This window comes from Bufo bufo, chromosome 2 (assembly GCF_905171765.1).
Source record: "Bufo bufo chromosome 2, aBufBuf1.1, whole genome shotgun sequence".
NCBI lineage: Eukaryota > Metazoa > Chordata > Amphibia > Anura > Bufonidae > Bufo > Bufo bufo.
In genome coordinates, this window is record NC_053390.1 from 804526106 (window position 1) to 804548859 (window position 22754).

The window sequence follows — 22754 nt, forward strand, 5'->3', positions numbered from 1 at the left end:
CATGTCTACTATACACTGTATACATGAGATATATGCTCTGCAGAGACCACCATGTGTATTATACACTGTATACATGAGATATATGCTCTGCAGAGACCACCATGTGTATTATACACTGTATACATGAGATATATGCTCTGCAAAGGGCGATATATATATATATATATATATATATATATATATATATATATATATATATTATATACACGGAATACACAAAAGCTATATATCACACACACTCTGGAGACGGTCATATATAATATTCATAGTAGACATAAGCTATATCCTCTGCAGAACATCACTACATACCGTACATGCATTCACAAGCGATACACTCTGCAGGACATCTACAAGATATGCTCAGGCTACATGATGGGCAAACAGTATATAGCCATCCGGTGACCAAGTATGGCAATTTGCTCTCCCCCAGAAGGAAGAAAACCAGTAGGTGGCCCTAGAGTACAGCTTTCTTCCTTCCATTGGAGAGCTCATTTGCATACTTTTCCCAGAGAGCATTGCCTGCAAGATTCCCTGCACCGGCTGGATCTCCGCAAGGAAAACCAGTATCTTCCAAGACAGGTGACTAAGGCAACCTGAGATTCAGGTACTAATACATTATATAGTGTGAAAATACTTTTGAAAGGTGCAGCTCTCCTTTATGTTTTTCAGGTTCAGAGTGTATTAGAGGTTTTGCCATTTTCTCACCCATTGTGGACGACTCTTCCTGCTGGATAAGACGCCTCAAGCAAGTCACTCTGCCCACCATAATAACCAGTACTTAGCTTGGCGTTAACAAGCTGCAGCGCAGTCCAGTACGTATCACACCATGTATGGTGCACATGGTAGTCATGGCTGGAACCGTTTAAGAATCTGAAAGGCAACCAATCAGAATAAGCAGAGCTTACCGTATCAGGTAGCAGCAGAAGAGGAGGCTCAGGATGAAGACGAATATAGCAGTGCCGAACACTACGATGTAGATGTTGAGGGGGAGGTTCTGGAATCCAATATTAGGCATCCTGAAGCTATAGTGCTGGAAATCCGGGCTCATTGATGGGCTGCGAGATGGAAAGAATGGGATCATTAGTAATCATTTTGGTTAAGAATGAGTACACAACAGTATGGGGGCAGGGCCTGCACAAAGGTGAATCAAACTGGGACCGCTTAGTTGTTGGTAGTTCATGTCACATCTCACCAATGAGTGGCACCGCAATGGGGTCTACATTCAGTCCTGCTTCCCAAGTGTTCACCTCTGCTGGTAGGAGGTATAGCGTTTATTCCCAAAGTTTACGGTGTAAATTAGCAATGTTGTCCTCGTTTTGGGGACAAGCAGCAATCACATGGCCCTTACCCCCAAATGAAATGAATGAGGCAGCAGGTACAGCATGCACTACGCCTCTCCGTTCATTCTCTCAATAGTGTCCAAAAAGTATGCAGTATCCACATAATACCGCTATATCGTTCACATATATAATTGAGAGTCAAGTACAGTTCTCAACTATTTCTGGCAGTCCAATAGAGGTAAATGGAGTGGCAGCAAGCATCAGTCTGCCGCTCCATTCATTTTGGTGGTCCCACAGGTACAGGACCCTCATTCTTGTCATCAGTGGGGCTCCCAGCAGTCAGACTTCCACCGATCTAATATTTAACTTCCATCCTCTGGATATGGGATAACCAGATATAACTGGCATACCTCTTTAAAAGGAGTTTTCTAGTAATAATTTATTAAATGCCCACAGCATACCCCTTGAAACAGAAGATTCATACTTACCTGCTCCAGTCCTCTGCGTTGCCTCCATCTTCCGATCCCTACGCCGATCATGGTTGCCTGCAGTGCTCCAGTGGCGATATGGCCACAAGCAGCATGTCACCACTGAAGCCAGTCATTGGCTGGAGCAATGCATGTGACCATGCCCAGTTGGATGTCAACAGCACTGGGACCGGAAGATTGAGATTGAGACAGCAAGGACGACCAAAAGCGGTATAAATCTTCTGTTTCAGGGGAAATGCCGTGTGATTATTATTATTATTATTATTATTATTAATAATTTTATTATTTTTAATATTTTTATTATTTTACCGGAAGACACCTTTAAGTATACATTAAATAGTTCATCTCATCACTAATGTACTGATAGCCAGCAATAGCAACCTCCCGCTACACTGGTGGCTGAGAGTAGCATTTTCCTATACCACCCTGCCTGTAAAGGAAGAGATTTGGAAAATGCAATTCCCTATATATGCTTTGCTCTGCAGATCCCTCAGAGTCTGGACCCCGCTTGAGGAGCAGCCTTCCCCTTCACTACATTCCTCCAGTTTTACAATTCCACATTTGCTCTCGTTACACCCTACTGACTGGAAAATTCCACTGGAGACAAAGACGGCAATGACATGACCACAGCCTTGTGTGCGCTCACTCAGGCTTTGTTTCCAGGATCCAATTATTCCAGATTCAGTGGAAACTTAAGGAGGGGGGTTATAATTTACCCTGTAAGAAGACAAGAAAGCCCAGGGGTGGGCGTAGACCCCATTACGGTCCTGTTTAGAGCAGCAACATTTGGTTTAGATTTAAAAATTTAATGACGGTCTCTCAATGTGTGCGCCTGGAAACAGATACATTTAAAGTATAGATGCAGATACCACCATGCTAGGACATGTCTTGGAGGGGCACTGGTGGTATAAAATAATCACAAAAGCTGAAGGGGGGGGGGGGGGGCTATAGGAAAGAGATTCAGTTTGCAGCCCCAGCCTTGCATCAGATACCCTGGCCAAAGCAGAATGGTTTGTTGGTGCCCTCCGTGTATCAACCCATCAGTAGCCCAACATCAGACCACCCCAGGCTGCCTTTTCTCACCACGGAAGGATTCTTTTCACTAAAAGTACAATAAATAGGTATATATACAGCAGTATTGCCCCATCCATACGTTGCAGGGTAAACTATTATAATTCTATTTTCACTTTCCATAGTGCGTCATTAGGTCCTGTTCTCAGAAACAGCAGCACTTAGAGATAAGGGGGGAGGGTGGGGGGGGGACACTTACAGTATCTGTAAGGTTAGTTCGTAATCACAATTCGTTTCCTGCATCATAAAAGTCATATAAACTCCAGATAAGAGGCTGTATGAGACATATTAAGACTGATATGTAACACTAGTCAATATAATAAGAACTGCGCAGGAACAGACATTATAAGGGAGGGGTATGGTTTCCAGTAACTACAGCTTAGTCCTGGCAGGATGACGACTTCTGCAAATTCTTTCATACTTTTCGTTTCACTTTCTAACCGCTGACCATCTGCTTGCTGTCTATCCTGAGCTGGGGCACCCTGTGCTTAGGACCCAAAAATCAACCAACATCTACTACACAACCAGTTTTCATAGTACATACAGTGATTAAAATGACGAAGAGAAATAAATAAATATAATAGTCTATAAAAACAATAACAAACCTACATAAAAAAACTATAAGTAAATAAATGATAAAAACTACATATAATAAAAATGAAATAAAGCAACATAACTACATATAAATAAAAAATAGAATTCATATATAATACATAAAAAAAATGAAATAAACAATATATAATAAAATAAAAACATTTCAGACTTGCATAACGCCAACCGTGGAAATTCTCTTCAGAAAAATCCTTGAAGATGCAAATGTTCCAATTATCCATTAGGGCATAAAAAAAAAGAAATGACCTTATTACCCATGTCGGCTGGTGTTATACCTCTGCAGCTTGACATGAACGAGGGGAAAGAACTGCATCCTGGACACAAGCTCCAGTGAATGGAGATCTGTTTACAAGTGCCCTGGGCCCGCAGCCAGCCATATGTGAGTCACAGCCCAAACCAGGGAGGGGAATGTGACAAGGGATGATGCTGCCGGGCTCTGCTACATCACAGGCCCATCATATAAATGCCTGGTAATTGTATCACCCCACAATAATGACTGGAGGATTAATAGGAGGCAGGTGACTACTTGACCCATGGCTTCTAATGAGATGATGGGTGTCACAGCTCTGCATGATGTGGGCTCTCCTGCTTTTGTGAAACTGCAACTCCCAGATGCTGAGAGTTGTAGTTATATATTCCTAGGAAAGCTGGGTAGCAAGCAATATGGCTGCCATTGCTATACGGAAAAGTGCAAAATGTGCCCCCATGTGTCATTTATAATGCTGGGGCCCTTCTCTGACAGGCCCCAGGGCCCGGGTGTGACTGCTACCTCTGCACCCCCTATAGCTATGCACAGAGAAGACTGTCAGTGTGGCCATCAAGCCTCTGTAGATACAATGCAGTGAAGCCACGTTGGCCACTAGGTGGTGCTGCAGAGCACACAAAAGCCCACTGCAAGTAGCCAATCAGATTCCACTTCACTGGGGCCCCAATTAAAGAAAGCAGGGGCCCAACTCTGGTTTACCTCACCCAATAGTGTCAAACTTGGCCCTTATCTCCTATGGGGGGGGGGGACACCTCCAGCAGCTGTAAAACTACAACTCCCAGCAGGCTCACTTGACAGTTCTTGTAACTCTATAGAAGTAAAAATGAGGATTCTGGGAGTTGTAGTTTCTATATTACCACCGCCATATAAGTACTCTGCTACATGTGCAGGCGGCACTGCCAGTATACATCAGCTGATCGGAGCCAGGGTACAAGCCGAGCAAAACCCATACATCATATCTAGAGATATGAGGCTTAGATACGCCGGACTGTATCACATATAAACATGCTTAGATACATTGGACTGTATTGCACATGGAAGGCTTAGATATGTTGGATCGTATCACACATAATAGGCTTAGATACACTACAAAGTATGACACATAAGGGACTTAGAAACACTGGACTGTATCACACATGGCAGGCTTAGATACACTGGACAGTATGACATGTTAGAGGCTTAGACGGTATCGCACATGATAGATACAACAGAATATGTATTAAAGAGGCTTAGATACATCATTTTAGCAGACCATCCCACACTTGATAGGATCGGATACCTCAGCTAAGCAGACAGTAACACAATAGGCTTAGATACACTCCTTCAGTAGTCAGAATCTCACAACTGGCTTAGATACATGGCTCAGCAGGTTGTATCACACATGACTGGCTGAGAAACAGCTCAGCAGATAATAGCACACGCAACAGGCTTAGATACACCAGCTCTGCAGAAAGCATCGTGTGTGATATGCTTAGATACACTCCAGTAGTCAGAGTCTCACAACTGGCTTAGATACACGGGCCGACAGACAGCACACAAAATAGGCTTTGATACACCCGCTCAGATACAGGAGTCAACAAAAAGTAGCACACACACACACACACACAATAGGCTTAGATACACGAGCTCAGATAGGCCTAGATACACTCTTTCAGTAATCAGAATCTCGCCACTGGCTTAGATACATGGGACAGCAGATTATATATCACAGGCCAGGCTGAGATACACAGCTCAGCAGATAGTATCACACAACAGCTTAGATACACCAGCACAGCAGAAAGTATCATATTTGATAAGCTTAGATACACTCTTTGAGTAGTCAGAATCTCACGGCTGGCTTAGATACATGGGTCAGCAGATTGTATCACACTTGATAGGATTAGATACACTCTGATGCCATCCTCCTGGCGTTCCCCCAACTCCTCCATGGCTGGCTGGATCCTGACCTTGCAGAGTCGCTGGCTCGTCCCTAATGTGATAATGGGATTACAGTGCGGTATCACTACAGGGGGGGGGACGGGGACGTGTTGACAGATCAGCCCGCGGGGGGTTAATAGTGTAACTTAATAAAAGGCAGGAACCATATTCACTTCCTCGTAATAACCGGCACATTGTTACCGATGAAACCTGTCACCAAAATACACCACAGGCCGCCGAGCCGCCCCGCATTTACTATGTGACGGGAAGGAATCCCATCAGCAATAATAGTCCTAAAGCCAAATTACCTGAATATCGCCCAGACTGTATCACACAGGAGCAGCTTAGATACACATGACTGTATCGCACATACTTCAGCCATTCCCGAGTCCCGACCCCCACATGCACGCTCGGCTCAGCTGAGCGTGCATGTGTTCTCAATCGGTAATATAATCAGACCCCACCCCGCAATAATGACTGGAGGATTAATAGGGGGCAGGTGACTGCTGGCCCCTAGTCCTATAGGATACAGCATGATGTGGGCTCTCCTGCTTTTGTGAAACTGTGACTGCCAGATGCTGAGAGTTGTAGTTATACAGCAGCCATTATGGATCCTGCCCTGTAATCAAGCCTTTGCAGATTCAATGCAGTGAAGCCACGTTGGCCACTAGGTGGTGCTGCGGAGTACACAAAAGCCCACTGCAAGTAGCCAATCAGATTCCACCTCATTATTGGCTTATCACATATAAAGGTGACCATATACCTGAGATAGCCACTCCTGAGTCCCGACCCCCCACACATGCACGCTCGGCTGAACATGCACAGGCTCTCAATAGGGAGAGTGAAGCAAGCCACCGACAGACCCCTCTTGTGATGGCTTATCTTGCCGAGAAGAAAAAGATCAGGCGTGTTGAACTGCAACTGCCCCAGCCATCCCCCAGGGGGTTCCCATACACAGTCCGACCAAAATCAGAGGGGGAGATTTAACAAAACTGGTGTAAAGTAGAATTGGCTTAGTTGCCCATAGCAACAAATCAGATTCTAGCTTTCATTTTCCAAAGGAGCTGTGAAAAATGAAAGGTGGAATCTGATTGGTTGCTATGGGCAACTAAGCCAGTTCTACTTTACACCAGTTTTCATAAATCTCCCCAATACTGTGTTCATCCAACATTAATCTAATGTGTAGACTAGCTTTGAACAGTACTATGGAACGAAAAGGGCTTGGCTCCACTGCACTGTATCACACAAAAGGCTTAGATACACCAGACAGTGTCAGACGAAAGGCTTAGATAACACTGGACTGTATCACACCTCAGAGGCCCAAATAAGCTAAACAATATCAAACATGAGAAGCTTTGATATAATGGAAAGTATCGATTGTCATAGGCTTAGATACACTAAACAATATCACACAAAACTGGATTAATCCCCCGGAAAATGAAACGATTGATCTGATTGGTTGCTATGGGCAACTAAGCCAGTTCTACATTACACCAGTTTTGAGAAATCCCCACCAAATAGCTTAGACATACCGGACAGTATCACCGGTAATAAGCTTAGATACACCGGACAGTATCACCAGTAATAAGCTTAGATACACCGGACAGTATCACCGGTAATAAGCTTAGATACACCGGACAGTATCACCAGTAATAAGCTTAGATACACCGGACAGTATCACCGGTAATAAGCTTAGATACACCGGACAGTATCACCAATGATAAGCTTAGATATACCGGACCGTATCACCGGTAATAAGCTTAGATATACCGGACAGTATCACCGGTAATAAGCTTAGATATACCGGACAGTATCACCGGTAATAAGCTTAGATATAAGCAGCGTGCATGATGACATCATCGCGCGCATATATATGGGTGCGCGCAGGGCTTTGATGTACGCGCGCCTGCCTCACCCTTCCAGACACAGGAAAGTATTAGCCTTTATTTTTATTTATTTTTTGTCGTTTGTTTTTGTGTGTGTGTGTACCAACTTTGGGTGGCAGAGGAGGACATATTACTACAGGGACAGTGGGGGCAAATGTTTCCATGGGGGCAAATTACTTAAAGTATAACTGTCATATATATATTTTTTGGAGTATTGGATTGTGGTGATTAATAACACCTTGGTGGCCCTATTTCAACTTTTCACTGTGTATTCAATTACCCCTTAATTACGCATTTTTGTTCCCTGTACTGCCTACTTTTACCTGTGCCTAAAATCAGGTTGCTATGCAGGTCTGTCTGAAGCAGGCAGCCTGCAAGGTCAGATTACAGACAGCCAGGGACTGTAGGTAAATGATTAAAGCCAGGTCCTCCCCAGCAGCTGATAACAGTGCCTGGGCTGTGTGCACTTCTCCCTGTCCCTGCGCTTGGCAGACGCTCCCTCACTCAGCAGAGCTGGAGAATGCAGAGTTGAGGCAGCGCAGACCAGGGAAGGGAGATCTGCCGTCTGCTCAGTGTATAAATGAAAGCAACATGTGGTAAGAGGACCCCTCTGTGCTGCAGGAGATTAACCCTTTAGGGGGAGGGCTCTGGTTACTGACATTTTTGGGGGGCTATTGTTACTGGCTAGTGAGGGCAGGCGGGATTAGCCTCAGGGTGAGGGCAGTGGCGGCCATCTTAACTGAATAGTGAAATTGCAGTTTTATGCAGACTGGTTGCTAAGGGCTGAATCTTATTAAATATGGGGTAAGTCAGTCTAATAGTAACTGATTCTGGAATATCATGTTATTAGCAACTACATATATGAGAATTGAAATTAGGGTCTAAATGTGACAGTTATCCTTTAATTGGGGACAGTGTGGGGGAAATTACTATATGGGGCAATGTGGGGGAAATTACTGTATGGAGGCAGTGTGGGGGAAATTACTATATGGGGCAGTGTGGGTGAAATTACTATATGGGGCAGTGTGGGGGAAATTACTATATGGGGCAATGTGGGGGAAATTACTGTATGGAGGCAGTGTGGGGGAAATTACTATATGGGGCAGTGTGGGTGAAATTACTATATGGGGGCAGTGTGGGGGAAATTACTATATGGGGCAGTGTGGGGGAAATTACTATATGGGGCAGTGTGGGGGAAATTACTATATGGGGCAGTGTGGGGGAAATTACTATATGGGGCAGTGTGGGGGAAATTACTATATGGGGTAGTGTGGGGGAAATTACTATATGGGGGCAGTGTGGGGGAAATTACTATATGGGGGCAGTGTGGGGGAAATTACTATATGGGGTAGTGTGGGGGAAATTACTATATGGGGGTAGTGTGGGGGAAATTACTATATGGGGGCAGTGTGGGGGAAATTACTATATGGGGCAGTGTGGGGGAAGTTACTATATGGGGGCAGTGTGGGGGGAAATTACTATATGGGGTAGTGTGGGGAAATTACTATATGGGGTAGTGTGGGGGTGTTTCTATTAGGGGACACTATACAGGCATTATTACCAGGAACACAATATAGGGTGTTATTATTACTAGGGGCACTGTAGGGACATTATAATTGCTGTAGACACTATAGGGACCTTTGGGGTAATTTATCAAACTGGTTTAAAGTAGAACTGGGTTAGTTACCCATAGCAACAGATTCCACCTTTGATTTCGGACAGCTCCTTTGGAAAATGAAAGGTGAAATCTGATTGGTTGCTATGGGCACCTAATCCAGTTCTACTTCACACCAGTTTGATAAATGACCCCAATTATGAGAAATCTAACGTGTCTGTAACAAACTCTGTAGAGATGAGATGTGGCTGAAGGAATTTGTCATGGCCGCCTGGGTCAAACGGAGGAGAAGAGGAAAGAGAAGATCTACATGACAGGAGATGTCACTGGATGTAACAGGTATGTGATGCTGTATTCCCCTATATGTAGAGCGGGCTCACTACTGTGACCTGCGTCTCATCTTCTCCTCTAAGTCATTTTTATCATATTCGTATGTATTTTAAATTTGGCAACTAAAATTTTAATTTGTCACCTGCAGTCCTATGTAACAGCCCAGATAACAGTGATAGCTTTCTGTGTGCAGATAATGTAGTAGATGTTCCCTGCAGTCCTATGTAACACCCCACATAACACAATAATTCACTGTGTTATGTGAGGTGTTACGTAGGACTGCAGGTAACATCTATGACATCTGTACTCAGAGAGTTATGAGATGGTGGGGGTCCGACTCCTGGCCCCCCACCAATCAGCTGTTTGAGGAGACCGCGATGTCCCAGTGAGCGCCGCAGCCTCTTTGCTCCTTACCAAGCTCAGCGCCGTCCATTTGATAGCACTGCGCTTAGTATTACAGCTCAGCTGCACCAAGACCATGTGAACGATGAATGCTATGTCATATGGCCTAGGAAGAGACTGTGGCGCTTACCAAACACTGCAGCCTCTTCATACAGAAAAAAAAAACTAAAACGAAAATTGACGCATAATTATTTCATGTTTTGCAATTTGCACTATTCACAAATATCCGGTGCGTCTATGGGGGCGAAGGTATCGCCATCAATTGCAAATATTTTTATGTGTTTGTGGGAACATCAATATTTGTCCTCTGATAACAATCTATTCATTGACCACCTGCAGTGGTACGGTCGCTATATCGATGACCTGTTGTTTATACGGGTCGGATATGTGGCGACCGTACCGGATTTCATAAAATACACAAACAATAACACAAATAATTTGTGCTTTACATATCGCTGTGATCCTTTGGAAATTTCCTTTCTTGATTTGAATCTGACAGCCTCACCAGACACAGGGAGGATTATTACATCCACTTATAGAAAGATGACGGCAGGTAACGCTGTACTCCAGGGTAAATCCTGTCATCCTGCGTGTCATCCTGCGTGTCATCCTGCGTGTCATCCTGCACATACAATTAAAAGTATACCTGTAGGTGAACTAGTCAGAGCAAAGCAGAACTGCACATGTGAACAAGACTACCAAAAAGAATCTGCTGACACAGTTCAGAGACTAACGAGACGCAGTTATCCTGGCTGGAGTGTGAACAGAGCCTTAAGGCTACGTCTACACGACGACATTTGTCACGCAACATTTTGTTGCACTAATGTTGCGCGACAATTTTTATAATGGCAGTCTATGGTGTCGCACTGCAACATGCTGCGACTGCGATGCAACAGTCGCAGAAAATCCATTCGAGATGGATTTTTCTGCGACTGTTGCGTCGCAGTTGCAGCATGTTGCAGTGCGACACCATAGACTATCATTATAAAAATTGTCGCGCGACATTAGTGCAACAAAATGTCGCGCGACAAATGTTGCAGTGTTGTTGTGCCCTATCTGTCGCGCGACTTATTGTCGTGTAGACGTAGCCTAAAACTGGTTAGTCAGAGAGACAGAAGTGAATTACTCAGAGATGTGGACCCAAAGGGGAATCACAGGATAGAAACAGAGGGGTGTTTTCAACCCCATATAGTCCATGAAAGTTTGTCAAATTATGAAAAAACACCCGTCAGTTCTTCAAATAGACCCAGGTTTTGCTGAAGTAGTCAGTATAGGACTATAGTGTGTAGCGAGACGAGCAAAGACACTGGGTAATTAATACTTTATCCCCCAGTCTATTTAGAGATAACAGCACTGGTAAAAATAAACGGCCCAGCTGCGTTCTGTCACAGCCTGGGCTTCCTTGCACCCATATCATGTCTGGATGCAGGTAGAAAGACTCTGGCTGGCTCCTGTACATCCTAATTCCATGCTATGGTCCGGACCGGATGGGACCCTGCCAGCCAAGGATCTCCTAGGGCCCATGGCTTGTACCAGACGCATCTGGCAGCAGTGCAGCAGCAGATTCCCTCGGGAGTCCATTCACTCCACCATGACCTCCTTTTATCACCCCACGCTCCCTGCTAGTCTTACCACGTCCACAACGAGACCATGGTTTCAGCGGGAGGGTGTTTCGGTTTGCTGATATTGTGGACCCCTTCACTAGGGTCCTTCTGCTGTTTCCTACCCTACAGGCCAAATATGATCCCCCCCCCCCTCCTCCAATCTTTTATATCCAGATTAGACACTTCGCCCAGTCCATTTTTTCAGGGGTCACAGTTTCCCTCCTGACTCCCTTTGAACGCCTTTGCAGGGAAGGGATACATGCAAAAGGTCTGATTTCTGAGATTTACTCCATATAGCTGACTCCCTTCCCTGATCGGGTCCAAAGGCATTCCTACATGGTGCGGTGGGAGGAATATCTGGGGAGGGCCTTGCCGGACTCACTCTGGCACCTTATATGGAGGAGGGCAGCGAAATCCTCTATGTCGGTACTTCATCAGGAGAACCAATATAAAATCTTAATGTACTGGTATCGCACTCCTGACCTCCTCCATCATTGGCCCCTTTGCGCATCTAGGCTGCAAAAAAGTGTCACACATGTGGTATCGCCGTACTCAGGAGAAGTTGGGCAATGTGTTTTGGGGTGTATTTTTACATATACCCATACTGTGTGTGAGAAATATCTTTGTAAATGACAACTTTTTCCATTTTTTTATACAAAGTTGTCAATTTACAGAGATATTTCTCTCACCCAGCATGGGTATATGTAAAAATACACCCCAAAACACATTGCCCAACTTCTCCTGAGTACGGCGATACCACATGTGTGACACTTTTTTGCAGCCAAGATGCGCAAAGGGGCCCAAATTCCAATGAGTACCTTTAGGATTTCACAGGGCATTTTTACGCATTTGGATTCTGTGAGGGGTATGGTGAGTTCATGTAAGATTTTATTTTGCGTCACAAGTTAGTGGAATATGAGACTTTGTTAGAAAAAACTTAAAAAAATATATATATTTCCGCTAACTTGTGCCAAAAAAAATAAATCTTCTATGAACTCGCCATGCCCCTCAAAAGTGATCTTTATAGCGCCGCAACGATTTTACGGTGTTTTTGCAGTGATCAGAAAAAAAACACATTTCTGTCACTGCGGTGGGGCAGACTGAACGCAAGTGTGCGCACAAGATCAGGCCTGATCAGGCGAAAACTGCGTTTTTTGTAGAGCCTATAGAACATGTCCTATTTTTGTCCGCAATTGCGGACAAGAAAAGGCATTTTCTATATAGTTCTGGTAATGTGCAGATCCGCAAAACACATACGGACGTCTGAATGGAGCCTTACAGGGGGGGGATCAGGGAGTCTATATGGGGTGATCAGGGGTTAATAAGGGGTTAATAAGTGATGGTCGATCCAAGCAAAAGGGACCAGCAGAGGACCAGGTAGCAGGTATATTAGAGGCTGTTAACAAAACAGCGTCTGATATACCTTTTTGGGGTTAAAAAAATCGCATCTACAGCCTGCCAGCGAATGATCGCTGCTGGCAGGCTGTAGATCAACTTCTCAGCTGCGCGTCGCTTCTCAGCTGCGCGTTCACGCGAAATCTCGGGTCTCACGAGATGACGCCTTTTGGCGTTAGTGTGACCTGAGAGAGCCGCCGCACTCACGCCTTTCGGCGTCAGTGTGACGGCAAGCGGTTAAAAATGAATAGTAGAGCAGATATAAATAAATATAAAACAAAATATCCTCTTAAAATAATAGAATTAAAGGGAACCTGTCACCGGGATTTTGTGTATAGAGCTGAGGACATGGGTTGCTAGATCGCCGCTAGCACATCCTGTGTGTGCTAGCGGTGATCTAGCAACCCATGTCCCCAGCTCTATACCCCAAATCCCGGTGACAGGTTCCCTTTAAATAGAATTGAAAAACTTGCAGACTAATGCGGATTCCATCACATATTCTGCAGCAATTAGTATGCAATAATGCTTCCCTGTAATGTTTTATAGGACTGAACGGTCTTTGTTTCCGCTACAGATGACGACAATCCCTGTTTTTGTCCTCTGAGGTTACATGCACACGAACATTGTTTGTTTCCGTGTCCGTTCAGTTTTTTTTTGCAGATAGGATGCGGACCCATACTGTCCGCATCAGTATGTCCGTTCATAGTGCATGTCCTATTTTTTTCTAGTTTGCGGACAAGGATAGGCATTGTTACAATGGATCCGCCAAAAAAAAAAAAAAACGTATGCCATATGGAACGTCAATCCCGCTGGTAGGTCTGGCCGTAACGGTTTGTGCGCCGAGATTGGCGTCCCACGTGGTCCACTGGATATCACGTGGGATACAGAGGCCGTTCCTCCGCTCTTTACAGATGGTCTCTGTTACCGCTCCTATGCCCAGGATGTACAGTGTTGGTATTGATAAGTCCAAAGTGTGGGCAAAAGGGAATTTGACTTTTTGAAAGTAGCCTTAGAGGACAAAAACAGGGATTACTAACTACTACTGAATATGTGATGGAATCCGCATTAGTCTGCAGGTTTTTCAATTCTATTTAATTCTATTATTTTAAGAGGATATTTTGTATTATATTTTTTATATTTATTTATATCTGCTTTACGATTCATTTTTAAATTAATAAATATGATGGTGTTTTTTTTTTTTTTTTTTAACAAAACGTACTATACAGATGGTGAGTGCCTGTTTTTCATCTTTAAACCAAATTTCCTACTGACCACTAGATGTCAGCAAAGGTGATCCAGAAAAAAGGAGACGAATAAAACTTACCAAGCAATGCACACACAGCCAAAAGCTGGGTCCTGGCGACCATAAACCTCTGGATACCATCATCAAAAATGAAGGCCATTACATCAGAGATATTTTACTTTCACAGGCAATAAATCCAAAAATCTTATTCCACAATACAAATACTCACATATAGTAATGGAATCATGAGTTTCTCTTGCCGTGCAGTTAATAGTACCATGCTCAGTCCAGATAAATAGTGCCATACCATGTCCATATAAATAGCACTATGCAGTGTCCATATACACAATACCTAGTTAGTGCCACCTTGCCTGTCCGTATTAATATTCTAACACAGTATTCAGACAAAAAGTTCTCATAGAGTGCCCATAAAAATAATATTATACCCATATTCCCCATACCGTGGCTGGACAGTCCCAGGCAAAAAGTAGATGTTCTTTCTTGAGGGTCACCAGCGATATGCACCCGATCAGAACTCAGTACACCTTCTAAATGAGCAGCGTAACAACAAACCAAATATCCGCTGACATAACTGTGACTGCAATACCTAATGAGCCCAGCCCTGACTAAAGGTCTCATAGCATCCGGCTGTCTATACATACCATGAATAGTAGCACCAACATGACCACTAGCTACTGTAATATTGCTCTTTACATACAAGAATATAACTACTACAATTATTGTCCCTGTATTCTAGAATATAACTACTATAATACTACCCCTATGTACAACAATATAACTATTATAATACTGCTCCTATGTACAAGAATATAACTACTATAATACTGCTCCTATGTACAAGAATATAACTACTATAATACTGCTCCTATGTACAAGAATATAACTGCTATAATACTGCCTCCTATGTACAAGAATATAACTACTATAATACTGCTATGTACAAGAATATCACTACTATAATACTGCTCCTACGTACAAGAATATAACTACTATAATACTGCTCCTATGTACAAGAATATAACTACTATAATACTGCCTCCTATGTACAAGAATGTAACTACTATAATACTGCTCCTATGTACAAGAATATAACTACTATAATACTGCCTCCTATGTACAAGAATATATCTACTATAATACTGCTCCTATGTACAAGAATATAACTACTATAATACTGCTCCTATGTACAAGAATATAACTACTATAATACTGCTATGTACAAGAATATCACTACTATAATACTGCTCCTACGTACAAGAATATAACTACTATAATACTGCTCCTATGTACAAGAATATAACTACTATAATACTGCCTCCTATGTACAAGAATGTAACTACTATAATACTGCTCCTATGTACAAGAATATAACTACTATAATACTGCCTCCTATGTACAAGAATATAACTACTATAATACTGCTCCTATGTACAAGAGTATAACTACTATAATACTGCTCCTATGTACAAGAATATAACTACTATAATACTGCCTCCTATGTACAAGAATATAACTACTATAATACTGCCTCCTATGTACAAGAATATAACTACTATAATACTGCCTCCTATGTACAAGAATATAACTACTATAATACTGCTCCTTTGTACAAGAATATAACTACTATAATACTGCTCCTATGTACAAGAATATAACTACTATAATACTGCCTCCTATGTACAAGAATATAACTATTATAATACTGCTCCTATGTACAAGAATATAACTACTATAATACTGCCTCCTATGTACAAGAATATAACTACTATAATACTGCTCCTATGTACAAGAATATAACTACTATAATACTGCCTCCTATATACAAGAATATAACTACTATAATACTGCTCCTATGTACAAGAATATAACTACTATAATACTGCTCCTATGTACAAGAATATAACTACTATAATACTGCCTCCTATGTACAAGGATATAACTACTATAATACTGCTCCTATGTACAAGAATATAACTACTATAATACTGCTCCTATGTACAAGAATATAACTACTATAATACTGCTCCTATGTACAAGAATATAACTACTATAATACTGCTCCTATGTACAAGAATATAATTACTATGGGGGGGCGGAGCCTGGCTGTGTAGCTGAATGGCTGCAAGTTGCTGAGCTCCTCAACCTTACCGGCGAATTAACCCCTAAAATAAGCACACAGCACCGCTATGATGGGCAAAACGGGCAAGGATCGATTTAAAGATCAGGCAGATTCGACTCCTGCGAGATCCAGACAACCTGACATGGATCAATTTGTTAAAAAGCAACCGAAGCTCAGGTCGGCTGAGACCCCCAAGATGGCGCCCGCTCCAGCCCAGGCATCTGATATGGAGGAAGACACGGATGGCGGCAGTGTCTCAGATGCCTCGACTAACAAATCGACTAGACAGAGGGGCTCATTCACCAAAGCGGCACTATTGGAGGTGATGAATGCGGCACTAGCCCCTATTAAGAGGGACCTGTCTGAGATTAAGGAGGACCTCCGGAACATGGGTCACCGGGTGTCGGATCTAGAAGGCGCGCAGGAGGCGGCTCTCCGGAGGGAAGAGAGATCCTATAAAGCATTAAACTCCCACACTGACCTGCTTAATGAAGCGCTCCTGAGGGTCGAGGACCAGGAGAATCGGAGCCGCAGGAGGAATCTCAGGATTCGCGGGCTCCCAGAATCCTTCGCCAGTGAAGCGCTGGAGAAAGTGGCGCAGGAGATATTTGCTGACCTGCTGGGGCCTGAGAGAGCGGGCCGAATAATAATCGAGAGGATTCACCGGGCGCTGAGGCCTAAGCCGAAGAACACAGAACCCCCACGGGATGTCATCTGCGGCCTCCTTAGTTTTATCGACACCGCAGCGATTATGAGAGCAGGAAGAGAAGCGGAGCAGCTGCAGTATGGAGGTACGCCGATTATGTTTTTCCAGGACCTGGCCCCATCCACGCTTGCTAAACGGCGCATCCTCAAGCCGCTCCTGGATGCCCTTAGAGCTGCAGCTACCCCGTTTCGGTGGCTTTACCCGTTCGGGATTGCGGTCCTCAAAAACGGACGCCAAATTTCTATTAGGTCGCCGAAAGATCTACATACCAGCTGGGCTCAGCTGGGATTAAGCCCGATTGAAATTCCGTCATGGATGCCGGCCGACATGGAGGATCCACCTCTCCCGCCACCCCAGGCGGCTGAATGGCGCCCTGTCTATAATAAAAGGTCTCCCAGGGCTAGGGCTGAAAAGTCTGACCGCCCTCCTACCTGAGCATAGAAGATGACTGAGGAGTTTTCTATTCTGTTCCTGTTCCAAGCGAAGTCCCTGGGACTGATTGCCTGATGGTGAAGTGAGCTGAAGCCTTTCTGTTCCCTGAGGGCTTTAGGCCTGACTACAGGCCAGTCATGTCCGCTTGTTGCGGCGAATAATGTCTCGGCGTGCAGTTATAGTCTGATTCATGTGAGGTTTTGTACCTTGCCTGTTCCCTGAGGGCTTTAGGCCTAAATACAGGCTAGTCATGTCCGCCTGTTGCGGAGAATATTGTCTCGGCGTGCAGTTATGGTCGGAATCAAATGAGGTTCTGTACCTTGCCTGTTCCTTGCTCTTCTTTCTAATATGCAGGGGTTAACCCGGTCTTACCTTTGGGTCACCCCTTTTCCTTGTTAGATGGCCAGTATATGGTCTTCTATAGCTCTGCGGGACCCCCCACCTGACAGACCCCGGCTGGTAGCCATGATGAGAAAGGGTCGTATTGTCAGGTGCTCAGTAGAGTTTTCTATGCAGAATATATTTGCACTATTGTTTAATGTCTTATCTGTTTGTCTCCCCTCCTTACCTCTTGTGTCTCCCCCCCCCCCCACCCCTCATCCACCATCAGATGTCATATACTGCATATTCAAATGCTGACTGTCTGTTTTCTATTTCAGAATGTCGTCTATTGTGATCTCTTCCTTTAATGCCCGGGGAATGAACGAGCCTTGCAAACGATCCCAAATCCTGGCCCTTTTACAGAGGGATAAAGTGTCTATAGCATTCTTCCAGGAAACCCACTTCCGAGAGGGTAAGACCCCCAAATTGCCCCCCAAAAGATTTTCCCAATGGTTCCACAGCACGTATAGTTCGGCTAGCAGGGGTGTCAGCATAGCGATCCACAAGCAGCTCCCCTTCAAGCACTCTGCCGTCTCCTCGGACCCTGAGGGTCGTTACCTGTTTGTTAAGGGCACTATCGCTGACACTCCTGTTACCCTGGCAACTGTATATGCTCCCAACAGAGGGCAGGTTGCTTGGCTCGTTCAGACCCTGGGCCTACTATCCTCCTTTAAGGAAGGAATGGTTATTCTAGGAGGTGACCTTAATGCTACCCTTGATCCTGCACTAGATTCTTCTAATGGGAAGTCTGCCATTACACATGCCCGTTTGCGGCGCCTTAAATTGGTCCTACAGAGGTTAGGGGTTCTAGATATCTGGCGCACCACAAACCCTACTGGTAGGGATTTTTCCTTTTATTCAGCTGCTAAACTATCTTACCATAGATTAGATTATCTATTCTTATCCAAATCCTTTGCTAACAGAGTTGTTAGTTCCCATATAGGGAACATCACCCTGTCTGACCACGCTCCGGTATTCCTGAGTATGTCTCTGCAGGACCTCCCAAAGAGGGAATGGAATTGGCGTATTAATGAGACCATTATCTCAGACCCCTCCCATGCTGCTAAACTATCTTCTATCATAACTGACTTCTTCACAACTAATACTTCAGGCCCTGACGCCCCCTCCCCTTCCATTATTTGGGAAACCCATAAAGCGGTCCTGAGAGGAGAACTAATAGCCTTGGGTGCCCATATTAAAAAACAACGGGATCAGGCTGTGGCGACACTTCTCTCCCAGATTCAGGCTCTAGAGCTAACGCACAAATCCTCCCAGGCCCTTAGCTGTGCCTTGGAGCTCTCAGAAGCCCGTACTAAGCTCAAGAACCTACTAAATGTTACGTCAGCTAAACTGTTACTTAGAGCCAAGTTCCGCTCGTATGCGCACGGGGATAAAGGGAATAGGCTAATGTCCGCTTTAGTGAAGAAGCAGAAAACTGACTCCTTTATTGCTGCAGTTAAAGATGACAAAGGCGTCCTTTATAAAGGGACTCCAGACATAGCAAAGACCTTTTGTGCCTTCTATAGGGACCTATACAACCTTAAAACACCAGATAATATGTCACCAGCTCAATTAGGCGAGGCAACTGAGAAGTTTCTCTCCTCCCTCCAGTTACCTACTATTACCCCAGCTCAGTCAGCCCAGCTCCTTTCTCCCATCACAGACGATGAAATTGGTAAGGTTCTCTCCTCCATACCCTCGGGGAAAAGCCCAGGCCCCGATGGTTTTACCATCTCTTACTACAAAACCTTTAAGCAGACCCTAATTCCCCATTTTAATACCTTATGTAACTACTTACTCCAAGGGGGCTCCCTCCCTCCCCAATCGCTTTCAGCCCATATCACAGTAATCCACAAGGAAAATAAGGACCCCCTAAATTGCGGGAGTTACCGTCCTATCTCGCTTCTAAATACTGATGTGAAGTGGTGGGCCAAAATTTTGGCTCAACGGATTCAGTCGGTTCTCCCTGGCATTATCAACGAGGAGCAGGTGGGGTTCGTCTCTGGCAGGCAGGGGAGTGAGAATACGGTCCGTGTCATACAATTGATCACGCATGCTCGTCAGCACTCAATACCTTTAGCTCTTCTCAGTACAGACGCAGAAAAGGCCTTTGACAGGATCAGCTGGCAATTCATGTCTCGGGCACTGTCGAAGTTTGGCCTTCCGGACCAGTTCATCCAATCCATTTTCTCACTTTATTCGCTCCCCTCTGCCAGAATACGGATTAATGGAACACTCTCTCCAGCTTTTCCCATTACTAATGGGACGAGGCAGGGTTGCCCACTCTCACCTGCCCTCTTTGTTATTGTCATGGAGACCCTGCTGGCCAAGATCAGGCAAGATCCGGACATTAAGGGGATCACCTTGGGGTCGCATACCCATCTAACGGCCGCTTTTGCAGACGACCTTTTGGTCATAACGTCCAACCCTCTAACTTCTTTCCCCAGACTTCAAGCCCTTTTTGAAGAATATGGAGCGGTCTCAAATTTTAAGATCAACTATACTAAGTCACAGGCCCTGAATATTTCTTGCCCATCCGCTACTGTAGACACGCTTAAAGGTTCCGCTGCTTTTTCGTGGGCCACTAAGTCAATTCCTTTTCTAGGTACCCATATCTCAGCAAAACCAGAAGATCTTTTCGAGTTAAATTATGTCCCTTTACTGAAATCCATTAGAACACACTTACACTCTCTAAAACTTCCGTTTATCTCTTGGATTGGGCGGAAAAACTTCATTAAAGCTTTTATTGTCCCCAGACTGCTGTACCTCATCCAAACACTCCCTATCTGGCTACCCCATTCCTTCTTTGTGGAGGTCCGCAGGGTCATCTCAACCTTTGTTTGGTCTGGCGGGTCCCCTAGATTAGCTTATGCCACTCTCACTCGGGAGAGGAGGTTGGGAGGCTTCGGCCTACCCGACATCTACCTTTACTATAAAGCATCGATGCTGAACAGAGCTTTGAGCCTCATCTCTTGGCGCCCTCTCGGCCTTGTTTCCCGACTGGAGTGTGATTTGCTTTCATATAGGGACAAGTTAGTTCTATGGGGCTTACGCAAATGTACTGCTAATAATAAGTTTACCTCGCCTTTATGGAAGGGTCTGTTACTGGAATGGACTAAACTATATGGGTCCTCGACCCTTAGGTTCCCAAGCTTGAGTCTCCCCTTAGATCTGCTGCAGGCATATGTTCACCCTACCACCTCTGATGCAACAGGAATTTGGGCTTTACTATCTAACTTTAAACTGAAAGACATCATAACTGTATCAGGTGCCTTAAATTGGAGTAAAATATATGAAATCCCGAGGGTTCAAGGAGCCTCTTTCTTGGCGCTTATAGCTTTTAAGAAAGATTTGGCGCTTTTGGAATCTTTTCCCAGGCCTACGGTAGATCCCTCTTGGTTGGAGGGGAAAATCTCTATTGCCCTACGCCCCAAGAAACCTCTCTCCACATTTTACAGGAAGCTACTCTCCTCCGCACCTCCAGATCTGTGGTTCCTTGCAGCCTGGGAGAAGGAGCTGTCCCTGTCCCTGACAGAACCTGAAAAAGCGTTCATCCTCACACACTCACATGGTTTCAACCGTTGTATTAGAATACAGGCAAACTCTTATAAATTACTTACAAGATGGTATAAGACACCGGAGTTCCTTCACAAGCTCAATCCCGCTATCCCAAACGGTTGCTGGAGGTGTGGAGGAGACATTGGTTCTTTATCTCATATTTGGTGGAGCTGCGAGAAAATAAAACCGTTTTGGGTTGAAGTAGAAGCAGCTATAAACAGGATATGTAATAGCCAGATTACCTTAGATGCAAAACTCCTGCTGCTCTGGTGTCCAAATGGCACGCTAACCCCCTCAAAGTACAATCTACAAACCATGCTTATTACAGCAGCTCGACTGCTGGTCCCTCTATTGTGGAAAAATGAATCAGCTCCCTCGTTCTTGATGTGGACCGAAAAAATTGACCAACTATATCGGTTTGAAGAATTAGCCCATTGGGAAAATCACTCTAGAGCAGTTTTTGTAAAAGTATGGTCTCCTTGGAAGCTATACCGCAAATTCTAGGCTTAGATATGTCTTGACTTAAGATTTTGATTGACATCCAACTCTCCCCCTCCCCTCTCTCCCCCAACCCACCTTCCTTTGTCTTGTTATAGCCCCCCCCTCATCAGTTATTTGTTTACGTATTTCACTCCATTATTTGAAGTCGTGTATGCAATCATCTTGAATATATTGTGTTTGCTGACTATGCACTTATCCAGCTGCGTCTGGACACAAGATGTATGACTCTCTACATGACTGTGTATTTTTCTCAAATAAAAAGAAATTTGATAAAGAATATAACTACTATAATACTGCTCCTATGTACAAGAATATAATTACTATAATACTGCTCCTATGTACAAGAATATAACTACTATAATACTGCCTCCTATGTACGTACAGTGCTGCCCATAATTATTCATACCCCTGGCAAATTTTGACTCAGTTACTTTTATTCAACCATCAAGTAATTTTTTGACGGGAAATGACATAGGTGTCTCCCAAAAGATAATAAGACGATGTACAAGAGGCATTATTGTGGGAAAAAACATTTCTCAGCTTTTATTTACATTTGAGCAAAAAGTGTCCAGTTGGCGTAAAAAGGAGAAGCCTTAAACCCAAAGAACACCATCCCCACTGTCAAACATGGTGGTGGGAACCTAATGCTTTGGGGGTGTTTTTCAGCCAATGGACCAGGGAACCTAATCACAGTAAACGGCACCATGAAAAAAGAGCAATACATGGAGATTCTCAGCGACAACATCAGGCAGTCTGCAGAGAAACTTGGCCTTGGGCACCGGTGGACATTTCAGCATGACAACGACCCAAAACACACAGCAAAAGTGGAGAAGAAATGGTTAGCAGACAACAACATTAATGTTTTGGAGTGGCCCAGCCAGAGTCCAGACTTGGATCCAACTGAGAATCTGTGGAGGAAGCTAAAGAT

The 22754-nt window shown here is 44.2% G+C and overlaps 1 protein-coding gene across 4 annotated transcripts in view; it reads right to left on the reverse strand.

Annotated features, from left to right (window-relative positions):
• RNF24 (ring finger protein 24) overlaps nucleotides 1–22754 on the reverse strand; it is a 96497-nt gene that overhangs the window by 15386 nt on the left and 58357 nt on the right. Inside the window, exons 1-2 of one of the 4 annotated variants that reach the window (XM_040419312.1) lie at nucleotides 3706–3811; nucleotides 906–1055 (exon numbers count right to left, since the gene is read on the reverse strand). In XM_040419312.1, the coding sequence (XP_040275246.1) occupies nucleotides 906–1055; nucleotides 3706–3764 (209 nt within the window). In that variant the 5' untranslated portion in view covers nucleotides 3765–3811. Of the gene's footprint in view, nucleotides 1–905; nucleotides 1056–3602; nucleotides 3661–3705; nucleotides 3812–22754 lie in introns of those variants that run through there. The other 3 variants (XM_040419313.1, XM_040419317.1, XM_040419316.1) reach the window with 3 other exon arrangements.